Source organism: Capra hircus, chromosome 27, assembly GCF_001704415.2.
Source record: "Capra hircus breed San Clemente chromosome 27, ASM170441v1, whole genome shotgun sequence".
NCBI lineage: Eukaryota > Metazoa > Chordata > Mammalia > Artiodactyla > Bovidae > Capra > Capra hircus.
This window is the reverse complement of record NC_030834.1, coordinates 10,537,397-10,554,876: the sequence shown is the minus strand read 5'-3', so window position 1 is coordinate 10,554,876 and position 17,480 is coordinate 10,537,397. Positions and strand designations below refer to the sequence as shown.

The 17,480-nt window shown below is 40.0% G+C and overlaps 1 protein-coding gene across 2 annotated transcripts in view; it reads left to right on the top strand.

Moving 5' to 3' along the window:
- The window catches only part of IDO2 (indoleamine 2,3-dioxygenase 2), a 68,970-nt gene continuing 56,635 nt past the window's right edge, over positions 5,146–17,480 (top strand). For both annotated transcript variants that reach the window (XM_005698881.3, XM_005698880.3), the window contains exon 1: positions 5,146–5,368. In XM_005698881.3, the coding sequence (XP_005698938.1) occupies positions 5,270–5,368 (99 nt within the window). In that variant the 5' untranslated portion in view covers positions 5,146–5,269. The remainder of the gene's footprint in view (positions 5,369–17,480) is intronic.

The following is a 17,480-nucleotide window of genomic DNA, read 5'->3' as shown; positions in this document are numbered from 1 at the left end:
TAGGATAAAATAGGGATTGATCATAAAGGCAGGGTAATGAGCTTGTAAAAGTCATCCAAGCCTGCAATGATGGTAAAGTATTATGGGCTTAGATTTGGGGCAAAGATCAGTTTAAGGATTAGAATATATAATATTTCAGTAGTAAATGGCTATTGAAAACAATGGCAGTGAGATTGAAGATAAGGGAAACGTAAGAAATATTACTGCAGTAGGAGGTGCAAGACCAGAGTTCTGTTGGATGAGATGGAGAGACAACTTTCAGGTCTCCAGCTGGTGAGCTAGAGCCATCTTCATGGACCTTCAGCCCATGTTGTCAGATAGGATTTTGTCTGCAGAAGGGTCCATCCTTGGCTTCATGCTCAACTGTTTCTCTTGTGAAATTCTGAATAATTTTGAACAAGGGTCCTTATGTTTTTATTCTTCCCTGGGCCCCACAAATTATACCACCAGTTCTGAAAGATACCATTCACCAAGACATGGAATAGGAGGGAAAGATGAGCCTAGTTCTTATCATCAGAGAATAAGTAATAAGTAAGCCTTGAATTTATCTCTTGGCAGTAGGCTGTCTGTTCAAGACCTTGAACCTTGATGCAGGTCTTCTAAGCGTTTTCCTGGGTCTTCATGAAAAGTATACAGCACATGTTGGGTGCGTTAAGGTATTTCTTAGGAAGCTTCTACAGCAGTCCAGTAAAGATGTCTAGTAGATGACAGAAGAGATCCAACTAGAAATGAAATGCTGGGAGTCCTCAGCTGAAGATGATGGTTGAACTCTGAAGAGAGATGACCACCCAAGGAGAGGGTAATCAGGACCTGAGCTAGGGAGACCACCAGTGGTAAACTGTAACTAGAACAACAAGAGAGGAAAACCCAAAAAGGGAAGCCATGCCTTCATGGTTAAAGGCAACGATTTTGGCTCCAGGTGGCTCCAGCCCTGACATGAACACTTATGAAGAAGTATGGCCTTAGGCTCTTACTTAACTTCCCCATGCTGCAGGTTCCTCAGCCGAATGATGGGAATAATAGTGACTCACTTACAGGGCTGTTTGGGAAGGTTAAATCAGATACTCTATGGAAGATGCTTACCTTAGGACTTGGAACAGACGAAAACGATCAGTGAGTGTTAACTGTCAGTTTTTTCTTTTAATACAGTTTTAAATACAGTCCAACCAGAAGGGATACGTTTCATCCAGTTCATTTCAGTCGCTCAGTCATGTCCGACTCTTTATGACCCCATGGACGACAGCATGCAAGGCTACCCTGTCCATCACCAACTCTGGAGCCTACTCAAACTCATGTCCATTGAGTCAGTGATGCCATCCAACAATCTCATTCTCTGTCATCCTCCTCTCCTCCTGCTTTCAATCTTTCCCAGGATCAAGGTCTTTTCTGATGAATCAGTTCCTTGCTTCAGGTGGCCAAAGTGATGGAGTTTCAGCTTTGCCATCAGTCCTTTCAATGAATATTTCCTTTAAGATAGACTGGTTTGATCTCCTTGCAGTCCAAGGGACTCTTAAGAGTCTTCTCTAACACCACAGTTCAAAAGCATTAATTCTTCAATGCTCAGCTTTCTTTATAATCCAACTGTCACATCAATCAATACATGACTACTGGGAAAACCATAACTTTGACTAGATGGACCTTTGTTAGTAAAGTAATGCCTCTGCTTGTTAATATGCTATCTAGGTTGGTCATAGCTTTTTTTCCCAAGGAGCAAGTATTTCATAGGAAAGGTCAAAAGGAGAAGAGAGTTTTAAAAAATTAGTAAAGCAAATTGCCAGATGCTTGAACTGTTAATCAGAAAGGACTAAGAAGTTCCATTGAATTTATGAACAAAGGAGTAATTAATGAGCTGTACAGAATGACCTGAGTGTACTGCTGTTTGGGCTGATGGAGTTTGATAACTCAGGTTTTAGACTTATCAACTTGAAATTAAAACTAAGTATAACTGAAATTGTACCAGAAAACATGTAAATCCTAAATACTTCCATTGTGAATGCTTTTTTTCTTTTTCAGAATATTTCTTGGTGCATTTCCAAAAGACCCTAATACCCAGTTTAAGAAAAGGGGAAACTTTGTTGTATACTGAAATTATAATAATTCACCCAAAAGCTGATTATAAAACCCAGGACTCTGAAATGGCAAGCCTTACTATTAGCAAAGGAAGATCTTGAACACAGTTTCCTCTTGGTAAATAAGAAACATATCAAACAAATCTTCATGAGGTCACTGTGTTCCCTACTTCAGAGTACACCTCTGGTCTGGGACTACAATGGAGTTACAGAACAGCACAAACTTCTACTTGGCATCAAGACACCAAATCCAAAAATGAGATGCCAGGAGAGATAATTCATTTCATAAACATTTATTGAACTCTAGACACTGGGCTTGCTGCTAAAGGCAAATACAAAGTTGGGTTAAATAAGGCTTGGTCAAGGAACTTACAATCTGATAGAAAAGATTAGATAAATACAATGTTTGGATGTCAGTCGCTGTCAAACCAGGTTTGACATGATGCTTGAAACATGATGCAAAAGAGGTTCAAGGTGATAGTAGAATTTTGCACAGCTAGAGGGTATTTAGAGGTCAACTGAAGGACATCCTTGAACGCCAGGCCAAGGACATTTGAACTTTGACTTACAATGAGACGTTCTTAATGATTTTGCGGCAGAACCTGAGATGTTCAGTGACACACAGGTTCCATGGGCCTAGACCTTGGAAGTAAGAAAGGTCAAGATTGAACATGCAGACTGGAGTACATGCACATAGAACTGATGGTTAAGATAAGGTGGAAATACATAACACTGAGGTGGGGAAGTGGTTACAGTAATACTGCAAATATCTATACACCTTGACCTGAAGTGGGAAAAGAAGTTAGTGACTAAAAAAGAAAAGATCCAGTCAGGAAGAGAGGGAAGAAAGCTAGAAAAAATATATATTAAAAATGGATTTCTAGAAAGGGGGGAGAACATGAGGAAAATAGTATTTACTGTTACCCATCTGATAAGAGCTTCAGTTAACGTTCCTCATTTATCCACTGAGATAAACATTACTATTTCCTACAGATGTAGAAACAGAAGCTTAAAATTTTAAGCCACTTGTTAAAATAGCCACATAAGCTAATAGGAGATGAGATAGAAATTCCCACTCAGGGAGGCCTGGCAATTGGGCAGAGTGGAAAATTCTGGGCTGAGAGGCAGCAAGTCCAAATTCTAGACCAATTCTGATGGCAACCCCATCAGAATGACATTTGCTAAGTCACTTCCCTCCCACCAACCTCAGGATTTTCTTATGTTTCCTGAGAGTTTGAATTAGATTATGTATTCTATAATGTTCTTTTCAGTTTGAGTATTTTGATGTCAAACTTTAATAATGTTACAATAAATTCTTATGAGAATACAGAGAGAATGGATGAAAAATAGCTAGACCAGCATAAAAAACAAACAAACAAAGAAAAACCTGCTCCTTCTTTTTAATCTGAGATTGAATGAAAGGACAAGAAGATGATTCAGCATATGCAATTTGATAAATTGCATGTAGGAGGCATAAGAAACTGATCTTCAAAACTGGACGGATATTGGTCTAAGAGGAAGTAGATAGTTTTAAAGGAAAGGAAAGGAAAGTGAAGTCGCTCAGTGGTGCCCAACTCTCTGCAACCCCATAGCCCACCAGGCTCCTCCATCCATGGGATTTTCCAGGCAAGAGTACTGGAGTGGGTTGCCATTCCCTTCTCCAGGATTTCTTCCTGACCCAGGGATGGAACCTGGGTCTTCCGCATTGTGGGCAGATGCTTTTACCGTCTGAGCCACCAGGGAAGTTGGATAGTTTTTAAAAATTACTTTATTTATTTATTCATCTAATTTTTTTTTTTTTTTTTTTTAGCTGTGCTGGGTCTTCGTTGCTGCTTGCGGGCTTCCTCTAATTGCTGCCAGCAGGAGCTACTCTTTGCTGTGGTGCTCAGGCTTCTCATTGCAGACGCTTCTCTTATTGCAGAGCACAAGCTGTAAGGTATGCAGGCTTCAGTAATTGCAGCACTCAGGCTCAGTAGTTCCTGTTCATGGGCTTAACCACTCTAAGGCATGTGGGATCTTCAGGGAATTGTTACATGAATTATCAGAGTACTTCCTACGTTCAGCTTTTGGACTTATCATAGAGAAGCAGAGGGAGGAGAAGATGTGTAAGGACAAGTCAGCCTCCAACTAGGTTTGTTGACAACCTGGCAACCTAAGTTCAGGGTCCAACTGGACCAAAAGGTAGAATCTTTGGAATTTTCACAGTGCAAATCTATCATCTGGAGCTTATCACTGGGCTCCATGTTTCAGTGAATTCAAACCATCATGGCACCTTTAACAGACAGCCTTGCAGCCTGATCAAGTGAACAGAGAAATAGCTTGGAGACAAAGATACCTCAGCTTTAGTCCATAATTAGTGGAGATGCAATGGACAGGGTTATTTACATGTGCGTACTTCAGTTTACTAAGCTGTAAAGTAGATCTGGTAGTACCTGGTTCATAGGTAAAGTCACCCATTTTATAGGTCGATTTTCAAACTATGTTTAATAAACATAGAGGGTTAAACAGATGATACATTAGGCTTTTCTTGAATTTGTTAATATCTGCTACCTTGTTTATCAAACTTCACGAAACATATATTCTTTGAGTGTCATTGAAGTTTAAAAAAAAAATTAAACAGTATTTCTTAATGTCATTCAAAGTAATTATAATCTTGGAATACGCTGTTCAAACTACACACAGAACTCTTCCGAGGTTCTGATATGCCCACAGAGTCCTTGTCCCCCTCTACTCATGGCAATCACTGACATGTCTGTCTGAAAGTAACTGACTTCTGGTTTTAATAGTTTACGCCCAAGATCCAGTTGTCAAAGTTCATCATGGAACAGGTTCTGTCAGAGTGTTTGGGATCAACAAAAACTCTTGTTTATTTCCCTTTTTCTAAAGAAGAGCAGATTTTTCTCTGGGTTTAAAATCAATCTTCTTGTATACACATGTAAGAATTTGTGTGTGTGTGATGTAATTTTGATGGCCTATTTGTTTTAACCAGCAGTCTTTAGCTGTTTACTCAGCTTTGTGTCAGAGAAAGTCCATGGTAATGTGAAATTTAACCTCAGAGCAAGGTTCTCCCCTGTTCCTGAGATAACTGGACAGCTAAATGCGAGGAGGAAATGCTATTCTGAAGCTCCCTGTGTCTTTGACATATTTGGAGCAGTTGTCTCTTCAGTAGCAGTCTCGGCACAGATACTTCAAACAACATTATGGAGCCTCAAAGTCAGAATTTGAAGACAGCACCATTCTTGACTTTAGGAAGATTTCACATTTCTGAAGATTATGGCTTTCTTCTCCCAAATCCTCTGGTAAGGCTAGGGTCTTAGAGCAAATCAGCATAGTTTTCTTGAGATGCTTATTTGTGTGTGTGTTTGTTTAATGACGTAGTCATTAAGAGAGATGCAACATAAATGCCAAGTCTGTGATGTGGGATGGATAATACAAATAAGTGCAAGTTGCTCAGTCATGTCCAACTCTGCGACCCCATGGACTATACAGTCCATAGAATTCTCTAGGCCAGAATACTGAAGTGGGTAGCCTCTCCCTTCTCTAAGGGATCTTCCCAACCCAGGGATCAAACCCAGGTCTCCTGCACTGCAGGTGGATTCTTTACCAGCTGAGTTACCAGGGAAGCCCAACAATAGTGGAATGGGGAGCCTATCCCTTCTCCAGTGGGTCTTCCTGACTCAGGGATTGAACCAGGGTCTCCTGCATTGCAGGCGGATTCTTTACCAACAATACAAATAAGGCACAGGGTGATTACCAGCAAAGGCAAGTGACAGCTACAGCAGGGAGAGAGCAAGTGAAAGGTTTTAATGTCAGGTTGTTTGTTTGTTTAATGATTTCCAGTCATTCCAGTGATTTGTGAGCAAATGTGCAGTTATCAAAAGGAGAGAGAGAATTAGATAAAGATCAGTTATATGATCCCTGGGTCTGGAAGATCCCCTGGAGAAGGGAATGGCTATCCCTCCAGTATCCTTGCCTGGAGAGTCCCGTGGACAGAGGAGCCTGGTGTGCTACCCTAGTTCATGGGGTCATACAGAGTCAGACATGACCGAGCGACTAAGCACTAGGGCAAGAAATTCGGCTTATTTTGCCTGGCTGCTGCTGCTGCTGCTAAGTCGCTTCAGTCGTGTCCAACTCTATGAGACCCCATAGACGGCAGCCCACCAGGCTCCCCCGTCCCTGGGATTCTCCAGCCAAGAACACTCGAGTGGGTTGCCATTTTCTTCTCCAGTGCATGAAAGTGAAAAGTAAAAGTGAAGTCGCTCAGTCATGTCCGACTCTTCACGACCCCGTGGACTGCAGCCTACCAGGCTCCTCCATCCATGGGATTTTCCAGGCAAGGGTACTGGAGTGGGGTGCCAGTGCCTTCTCTGATCTTGCCTGGCTAGTGGCAGAGAAAAAAGAACACAATGGACCTCAGGTGTGTTTGAGGATAGTAGGAGGGATTAGATATTCACAGATATGGCTGTGAAGAGGAAAATGCCTTTGAGAACAAACTGCAACTATTTCTTAATTGTTCTTAATGCAGTTCCTTTTCAACACTGTTTAAATCTTTGAATGTGGTTGAGATAAAAAATGTTAAAACTGCAAGAGTGCTTAGAAACTGAAGACCAGAAGTGGCTTGCTCAAAGTCATATTACTGGAAAAAGCAGAAGTACTCAGGACTCTTGATTTCTTTTTTTCTACTATGTTATAAATAAGGGCCAAGACGACTCAGCTAAAAATCTAGAGACCCAGTGTTACAATCACTGCAATCATTTATTAGATGTAATTTTTCCTTCTACGGACCTAATTGGTGATTTAATCATGATTAATGATTGACCTAGAATTTAATGAACTTTTATGGAATTCCTACTTCTAAGTGTGATAGAGGAATGCAGATGAAGATAGGATCTATTTGCTGATCCCCAGTACTACTCTGTAGAGCTGTTAGTTTTGAAATCAAGTCACAGATCTGCAAGAAACTTGAGCATTAATAATGACTCCAGGGTGTTATAACAGATGACAGTTGTGGCCCAGAACACTGGACTGTGTTCTCTGACCTTGCCACTAGGCTGACCAAGAATGTCCATTTGCTAGAGGCCAAAGGGGATTCCAAGAAGCAGGATTTTCTATGCTAAGCCAGGAAAGTCCTGAACAAACCAGAATACTTGAGTCATCCAAAGTTTTACTAACTAACTCTTGTGACCTAGAATGAATCATCAGCATTGCCTGACCCTCAGTTTTCACAGGCACTGGAAGAGATCTAGCCCCACTCCCACTGGACTCCTGTGAAGCATGGAAGCACTTTCAGAAATCCAATGGACTGCTAGAAGCCAATTTGCCTGACCCTCAGTCCAGAGCTTATTCAAAATTTCATTCTGTGTATATAACTTGATTCAGGCACATTAAGATCATCTCTAGTTCACAAGAAAGAGCCAATCTACAGGCCAACACACTCTTATTGGGATTAAATATATACACTGAACTGAGAAAAATAATATTAAAATTATTGGGTTGGCCGAAAAGCTTTTTTGGGTTTTTCAATAACATTTTATGTGTGAACATTGGGTGGGGCCACCATGATTGTATTCCCTTCTTTGCTGTTTCCTTTCTTATAAATAAGAAAACCAGATGGGAAACAATAACAACAAGTGCGTGTGACTCTCTGAGACAATACAAGACCCTGTCTGCCCTGTGGTCTGGTTGATGCATACTCCTTAGAAGAAATTTCCATTCTGGAACTCAGATAGAAATTTGCTGGCAAACTGGCTCTGTTCTCACAGTCATTTGCCAGAGTTCTAAAGATTGCACGTCTTTGTTTCAGTTTTAATTTTCTCTCCTAAACACCTCCCTTTCTGGGAAGAGGTAGGGGAGAAGTGTTGACACCAGAATCTGTCTCAGGTTAACTCAGCTGAGAATCCCTCACCCACTACCAAATAGCAGTGGTGTCACAACAGATCACAGATTGAGAAATATCAGCTTGGTTTTGCTAAGGGCTTTGTTTGCTTTTAGGGAACTGATGGGGTGGCTATTCCATTATGTCAATCAGACCAAAGATGCCCTTCCAGCAAGCTTGGTTGTTTACCATAAATACTTAGAGCATGTGAGTATAATTATGTACCACAGGTAGTAAATATCATTATGTTCCAATGATTTTAATAGCATTTTTAGGTAGAGCTAATAAATACAAGAAATGGTTCTGATTTTTATCAATAACAAAGAAGAAAAGAAAGCACAGTCAAACTAATGAACAAGCAGTCATTCTGGCTCTGCGGAAAGGGGCTGACTTGGTTTAACATACTCTACCCTACTGTTTGTATAAACTCTCAAACGTCTGTAGGGTCTAACATTTCAGTGAGGAAAATGTGTCTCTTTTAGTCCCATAGGAAAGTCACAAAAATTGCTTGCCAGTCATGTAATCTGTGTGTGTATGTGCTTGGGTGGGTGGGTGGGGAGAAATTTTTCTTAAAAGAATTTGAGCAAATCACCTGGACAGAAAAGGAGGGGCCAAGATAGATGATAGCAGATTAGATTGGGGTGAGACCAAGGGAACTCAAATGTTAAGCTCAGGAATTTGGATTTCACACATCTGATAAATGTCTTATGCAATGGCGTGTGAATGTATTCCTAGCAGGTTAAGTGCAGGCAATGTTCTGACAGTGATTCCTGGATTGTGTACCAAAATTAGCTGGGGAGCCTAAATAAATACTGATGCCAGAACCCTAGCAAGGAGTTAAATCAGAACCTCTAGGCTAACTTGCTCAGTACTTGTAAGTGACAGAATCTATAAAAGACAGTGGAGGTTCACATGAGCAATGAGGGTTTTTAGAGGTTGTTTTTGGAAAGAAATGTGTGCCTAACTATGAGAAACAGTGAGAAGGGCTTGCATGCATACTAAGTCACTTCAGTAGTGTCTGACTCTTTGCGACCCCATGGACTGCAGCCCACCAGACTCCTCTCTCCATGGGATTCTTCAGGCAAGAATACTGGAGTGGGTTGCCATGCTCTTCTCCAGGGGATCTTCTGGACCCAGGGACCAAACCTGGGTCTTTTAAGAAAAATAAATATACATATACTCTCCTATAAAAATTTAAAGCACTTGTGAGAAGCAGTGGACTATATCTGTTTAGAAAGAAGAGTAAAAAAATAATTAACACAGAAGACTATCGTTTTTGAATGGAAAGTAGAGGTAGGAAGAAATCTAATATTTCCTTGAGAAAAAGCTACCATTATTTGCTAGTATCTGAGCTATATGCCTGACCATGTCAAATGAGATTTGAGGCAATGATGGTTATATTTAGCTTAGTTCAGTTGCTCAGTCGTGTCTGACTCTTTGCAACCCTATGGACTGCAGCATGCCAGGCTTTCCTGTCCATCACCAACTCCCGAAGCTTGCTCACACACATCTCCATGCTTTATTTTATTTATTACATATTATATTACATACATATACATGGTTTATTACATACTATATAGCCATATAAATGGTCATATTACCAATAGATATATTATTATATCTACTATATTGCAGAGTTACACACAAAGAGATCAGATTTCGGAACACTGAATGTAGATTAATAAAGAAAGGTGAATTTGGGGGTGGGGAGGGTTGGACAGGATGTGGATTTCCATGCCAAAGTTAAGAAACCAAGAGAAAGGTGAGGCAAGCCGATGGGGAAGTAGTTGGACAATGGGGATAAAAATGGGGAAAAAAAGGCCAAAATGGTCCTAGAAACTGGAATCTGAAACAACAAAACCGCTCAGAGTTTTTCACCCTCAGGGTATCAAAGCTGTAGAAAAGCTTAAGACAATACGGGGGGAGCTGAGCTGAGTCATCTAAGAAAGGATGAAAAAATCATGCATCAGGGAAATTACATATCTGCTATTCTCAATCAAAATGAGGCTCTGGAAGTGAATTAATTTCCTAGGGTTGATGTCAAAATTACCAAAAACATGTCGGTGGCTTAAAGCAAGAGAAATGTTCTTTCTTAGACTTCTGGAGGGAAGAAGTCTGAAATTAGGGTGTTGGCAGCACACTCCTGCCCCAGCAAAGTCTCTCAGGGAGAATCCTTCTTGGCCTCCTCCATCTTCTTGTGGCGTCCTTGCTCCCAGGAGAAGGACTCCACTCTCTGCTCCATCTTCACGTGGCCTTCTTCTCTGCTCTGCAATCTTCCTCCCTCTCTCCCCGTCTTCTCTTATAAGGACACATGTCATCACATCCAGGCTTCCCAGGTGAAGTTAGTGGTAAAGAACCTGCCTGCCAATGCATGAGACATAAGAGACATGGGTTTGGTCCCCTGGGTCGGGAAGATCCCCTGGAGGAGGGCATGGCAGTCTGCCCACTCCAGTATTCTCACCTGGAGAATCTCATGGACAGAGGAGCCTGGTGGGCTACCATCCACATCATCGCAAAAGAGTCAGACAGGACTAAAGCGACTTAGCACACATCATCACATCCATGCTAATCCAAGGTGTTCTTATCTTGTGGTGCCTAACTAAATGATATCAGCAGAGACCCATTTCCAATTAAGGTCACTTTCACAGTTTCCAAGCAGACATGTCTTTTGGGGAGAAAAGGGTTGGCACAAGCCATTCGGCTCACTATAGGAAGTGAAGCAGAAAGATGAACAGTTACATAAAGGGAGATCCTGGGTGATGGAAACCAAAGTCTTGTTAAGTTTTTTTTTTTTTTTATAATTATTGATCAATTGATTTTTTTTTTTTTTTTTTTGGCTGTGGTGGGCTTCACTGCTGTGAGAGCTTTTCTTTAGCTGTGGCAAGTGGGTTTCTCCTTGTGGCGGCCTCTCTTACTGTGGAACACAGGCTCTAGGGTGCTCAGGCTTCAGTGGTTGCAGTCCTCAGCATCTAGAGCACAGGTGCAACAGTTGTGGTGCACAGGCTTAGCTGCGTCACAGCAACTGGGATCTTCCCAGACCAAGGATTGAACCCATGTCTCCCGCATTGGCGGGTGGATTCTTTACCACTGAGCCACAAGGGAAGCCCCAAAGGTTTGTTTTGCCCTGAGATCCCCAGAGCTGACCAGACAGGAGGGTAAATGGCAATAAAATGTGAAGGTACAAAACACAAAATGATCAAGGAAGGACGAGGGGATGGTTAAATATTGACTGGTTTTGTTGGTGGATTATTAACTTGTGTTCACCACTCTATGATCTCAATGTTCTGAAAAAACTGAAGAATATTCACATGCTCTGCTGAAAATTGTAGCTTTAAGATGAGAGAAAAGCTGGAATATGAGAAAACATCTTATGAGCCAAGGGTAGACAGCTAAACTAGCCCACATGAGCTCAAAGTCCAGCCTTCTTTTTCAAATGTGAGCACAGTAATCAGGTGACCACAGTTATATTGGAAAGCAGTCTCCATGTCAGAAAATTTGGAAAACTCAGCAGTGGCCACAGGACTGGAAAAGGTCAGTTTTCATTCCAATCCCAAAGAAAGGCAATGCCAAAGAATGCTCAGACTAGGGCACAATTGCACTCATCTCACATGCTAGTAAAGTAATGCTCAAAATTCTCCAAGCCAGGCCTCAGCAATACATGAACCATGAACTGCCAGATGTTCAACCTGGTTTTAGAAAAGGCAGAGGAACCAGAGATCAAATTGCCAGCATCCCCTGGATCATCAAAAAAGCAAGAGAGTTCCAGAAAAACATCTATTCCTGCTTCATTGGCTATGCCAAAGCCTTTGATGTGTGGATCATGAGAAACTGTGGAAAATTCTGAAAGAGATGGGAATACCAGACCACCTGACTTGCCTCTTGATAAACCTGAATGCAGGTCAGGTACAACAGTTAGAACTGGACATGGAACAACAGACTGGTTCCAAATAAGGAACAGAGTACCTTAAGGTTGTATATTGTCACCCTGCTCCTTTAACTTATATGCAGAGTACATCATGAGAAATGTCAGGCTGGATGAACCACAAGCTGAAGTCAAGATTGCCGGGAGAAATATCAGTAACCTCAGATATGCAGATGACACCAGTCTTATGGCGGAAAGTGAAGAAGAACTAAAAAGCCTCTTGATGAAAGTGAAAGAGGAGAGTGAAAAACTTGGCTTAAAACTCAACATTCACAAAACTAAGATCATGGCATCTGGTCCCATCACTTCATGGCAAATAGATGGGGAAACTGTGGAAACAGTGGTTGACTATTTGGGGCGGGGGGGGGCGGTGCTCCAAAATCACTGCAGATGGTGATCGCAGCCATGAAATTAAAAGATGCTTACTCCTTGGCAGGAAAGTTATGACCAATCTAGACAGCATGTTAAAAAGCAGAGACATTACTTTGTCAACAAAGCTCTGTCTAGTCAAGGCTACGGTTTTTCCAGTAGTCATGTATGGATGTGAGAGTTGGACTATAAAGAAAGCTGAATGCAGAAGAATTGATGCTTTTGAACTGTGGTGTTAGAAGAGACTTTTGAGAGACCCTTGGACTGCAAGGAGATCCAACCAGTCCATCCTAAAGGAAATCAGTCCTGGTTGTTCATTGGAGGGACTGATGTTGAAGCTGAAACTCCAATACTTTGGCCACCTGATGCAAAGAACTGACTCATTTGAAAAGACCCTGATGTTGGGAAAGATTGAAGGCAGGAGGAGAAGGGGACGACAGAGGATGAGATTGTTGGATGGCATCACTGACTCGATGGACATGAGTTTGGGTAAACTCTGGGAGCTGGTGATGGACAGGGAGGCCTGGCGTGCTGCAGTGCATGGGGTCGCAAAGAGTTGGACACGACTGAGCAACTGAACTGAACTGAACTGTCCTGTATAAATATTGTGAAAGTGAAAGTGAAGTTGCTCAGTCGTGTCCAACTCTTTACAACCCTGTGGACTGTAGCCTACCAGGCTCCTCTGTCCATTGGATTTTCCAGGCAATATTACTGGAGTGGATTGCCATTTCCTTCTCCAGGGGATCTTCCCAACCCAGGGATTGAACCCAGGTCTCCCGCATTGTAGACAGATGCTTTACCGTCTGAGCCACCAGGGAAGTCTGTATTGGAATATAATTGCATTGCAATGTTGTGTTTGTTTTTGCAGTAAAAAAATGCAAATTATCCATATATATGTACATATATATGTATGTGTGTGTGTGTGTATATATATATATATATATATATATATATATATATGTATGTATATACATATATATCCCATTCCTTTAGAGCTGCCCACACACACCCCAATCTCACCCCTCTAGGTCATCATAGAACAGCAGGCTCGGTGCCCTGTGCTACAGCAGTCTCCACTAGCTATCGATTTTAGTAGCTATCGATTTTACCAGCTATCAGTTTTATGCATAGTAGTATATATACATCAGTCCTACTTTCTCAGTTTGTCCCATCCTCTCTTTCCTCTGCTGTGTCCATAAGTCCATTCTCTGCATCTGTATCTCTATTCCTTCCCTGCAAATAGGTTCATCAGTACCATTTTTCTAGGTTCCATACATACTTATTAATATACTGTATTTGTTTTCCTGACTTACTTCACTCTGTGTAATAGATTTATATTCTTGCATGTCTGTTCAACTGACTCATATTTGTTTCTTTTTATGGCTGAGTAATATCCCGTCGTATATACGTACCACAACTTCTTTATCCATTCATCTGTCAATGGACACCTAGGCTGGTTCCATCTCCTGGCTATTATAAATAGTGCTGCAATGAACAATGGGGTACATATGTCTTTTTGAATTATGATTTTCTCAGGATATATGTTGAGTAATGGGATTGCTGGATCATACAGTTGTTTCATTCCTAGTTTTTTAAGGAACCTCCATACTGTTTTGCATACTGGCAGTATCAATTTACATTTCCACCAACAGTGTAAGAGGGCTCCCTTTTCTCCACATGCTCTCCAGCATTTATTGTTTGCAGATGTTTTGATGATGGCCATTCTGACCAGTGTGAGGTGATACATCATTGTGGTTGTCGTTCACATTTCTCATAATGAGCAATGTACATCTTTTCATGTTTTTGTTGGCCAACTGTATGTCTTCTTTGGAGAAATGTCTGTTTAGGTCTTCCACTCATTTATTAATTGGCTTTTTTGTTTTTCCAATATTGACCTGTATAAATCTAAAAGGATAATCTAGAATCATTTTTCTGAAACTGTGGGTTGTGGAGTGGGGAGATGGAAGAGGAGTAAAGATGTGTTCCTATGGATGCATAAATGCTGAGATGTTTAGTATTGTGTTTCTAATCTCTGATTAGATATAGAAAGAAATGTTTTATATCACAGAGATAATTTGCAGTGTAAAAACATTTTCCATTAAAAAGATTTTGGTTTCCTTCTTTTTTCCAACTCAGGTCTTTGAATCTTTGGGAAATTATTCTCTGGGATTCATGAAAATTATTCCTTAAAGGCAATTTTATACATTGCTTTAGTTGAGTAACAGTAGATGATTAACATTACAAATTCTGGTTAACAGCACCGACAATACTATAATAGTCACTTTGATGTGAATTTGAAGTCTAGATAAATCTCTTACTAGTTTTAAAACTAGCAAGTCATATTTGCTCTCTTTTTACCTGCTTTGCTTGTGTAAAGATAACATGTCATGGGCATATGAGGAGGATCAAATTAAGAAAACCCCTCATAATGCTGACACTCTGTAATTTCAGTCTGAAACTAAAGACTAAGCCAGGCCCAGCTCCAGGTCCTGTTGACAACAGGATAAGTTACTACTATATAATATAGATTTTCTAAATCATGACCAATTTGAGAAGGAATATTTTATCATATTTCATACCACAATTATATCAATATTTATGAAATTATGTCCTAATTTGATTTTGAAGCATATAATTACCATAATTATCTCCCAACTGCTTTTAATCACAACTTAAGACCCCATTATTGATAAAAATATTCTTTCAATTATATATAATATCAGGTTAATATGTACTATAAATTGACCATCCTATGCTTGAAATCTTACTTCAAACTCCTTTTATTGAATATTTGTTTTATTATTAATCTTTAGAAATTAGGAGACTACTAAAATTCAGTGGCACATCATTAGTGACAAGATTTTTTATGAAAAAAAAATTTAAATGTGACTATTTTGTTACCAACTTAATAAATTCATATCAAGTTCATATTTGAAGATTCTTAAAAGTAGGAATTGATTATTCATAACTCTACAAAAAAATCAATATACCTTAGGTATCTGGGGAAAATTTATCTAAGGGTGTATATGTTTGGCTATGTATTTGTCTGTATATATATGTGTGTCTATATGTTGGCAAAGCTGCCAAGTTGTACTTCTATTGCATATCTAAACCTGCATTGTGTGTTTTTAACTCAATGCTATAAAATAAAACTGCCTGAAATTAATCAGTCTTAACAATATAATTTTAATGGTTTCATTAAATCCTATTTGCATGATAAAACATTGCAATTTAATGGCATTAGACATTTTGGTTAATTTTAATTTTCCCTCTATAAATACAGCCAATATATGAAACTTCTGATGGTTTAATTCAAACCAAGTCATTCCCACAAAAATTGCTTATCTTGTTCCTAAAATTAACTTGTAATCATGAGCTAATTTTGAGGACATTTGCTTAGGATGCTTCCCAATTCTTCATTCTAGCCTCTGGGCATTCACTCTCTCTAGTGTGAGATTAATGTACCTCCCGGAGCTAATTCACTATTTCTTCAATTTTTCTTGCTGAAATTTTTTTTATCATTTCAGCCTGCTGCATATTTTTGTACTACTTTTAATGTTTCAGAACACTTAGTTTACAGATGTGAATTAATGTGAACTCTCTGCTCCCAGCTTAGAAAACAATTTTGATGGAGGATGAGACCAGAACAAAAGATACAGTTCCCCTAGGTGGATGAATCAATTTGTCACCAATGAAAATTTTTAATTCTTGTCCAATCTTCATCATAGAAATGCCTGAGCTCTTATTCTAAATGAAGACAGGTGGGCAGAGATGGTGAACCCCTCTCTGTAGCAGCTGCTGCCCAAAGCCACAGAACCTCAGTCCCAAATCTGTTTACATCCTCCAGAAAAAAAAGAAAGAAAGAAAGAAAGAAACAGTTAAAAAAAAAAAAGAAAATTTATCATTGCCAAGTTCTGCCTTGGAGGGCATTTTAACATCCATTTATTGTTACTTTTGGGCATCCCTGGTAGCTCAGACGGTAAAGAATCCACCTACAGTGTGCGAGACCTAGATTTGATCCCTGGATTGGGAAGATCCCCTGGAGAAGGAAATGGCAACCCACTCCAGTATTCTTGCCTGGAGAATCCCCATGGACAGAGGAGCCTGGTGGGCTGCAGTTCAAGGAGTCACAAAGAGTTGGACATGACTGAGCAACTAAGCACAGCACATTGTTACTTTGGCATGCTCTCAAACAACTTATCAAAATATTCTTTCTAAACCTTTTCTATACTTTTTCTTGGCTTTTCTGATTTTATGTATCGTAACAACTTTCCAGGGGCCCCCCTGGCAGCTCAGTGATAAAGAATCCACATGCAGTGCATGAGATGTGAGTTCAGTCCCTAGGTGGGGAAGATCCCATGGAAGAGGAAATGATAACTCACTCTAGTCTTCTTGCCCAGGAAATCTCACAGACAAAGGAACTTGGCTAGCTCCAGTTTATGGGGTTGCAAAAGAGTTGGATATGTCTTAGCAATTAAAAGACAACAACAACTTTCCAGTGTCAAAATATACTCACAGTAATGCCAAACTTGGGTTGGTCTTTTATACTAATGAATTCAGTTTGATAATATCTTATTTAAGAATTACCTTTTTGTATTCATACACCGCAGTAGTGTTACAGTTTCAGGGGTTAGTCCTGAGAGTCTGTTGTCTTCACAAATTGCATTAAGTGCTTTCTCATCTTCATCTATTCTCTGGAACAGATAATATATCATCATTCTTAAGAAAGGACAGATTTTAGGTGATAAGTTTTTAATTATATTTTTCATTTCCTCTATGCTTATTGGTCTAGAAGCTTATTTCACCTAGAAGATTTCATACTTCTAGGTGAAAAAAGAACAAACAAAAAACGACCTTTTACAGTTTTTCACTTGGGGTTTCAATTTAGATTTTCAAAGTATTAGCAAAATTTATTGATATAATTCTTCTATATTTCATTAAGAATGGAATTTTTTTTAGTTCCTATGCTAAGTCACTTCAGTGGTGTCCAACTCTGTGCGACCCGATAGACAGCAGCCCACCAGGCTCCCCCGTCCCTGGGATTCTCCAGGCAAGAACACTGGAGTAGATTGCCATTTCCTTCTCCAATGCATGAAAGTGAAAAGTCAAAGCGAAGTCACTCAGTCGTGTCCGACCCTCAGCCTACCAGGCTTCTCCATCCATGGGATTTTCCAGGCAAGAGTACTGGAGTAGGGTGCCATAGTTATTTTATAGTAGCAACTATTATTTAGTCAGTGTTCACTTT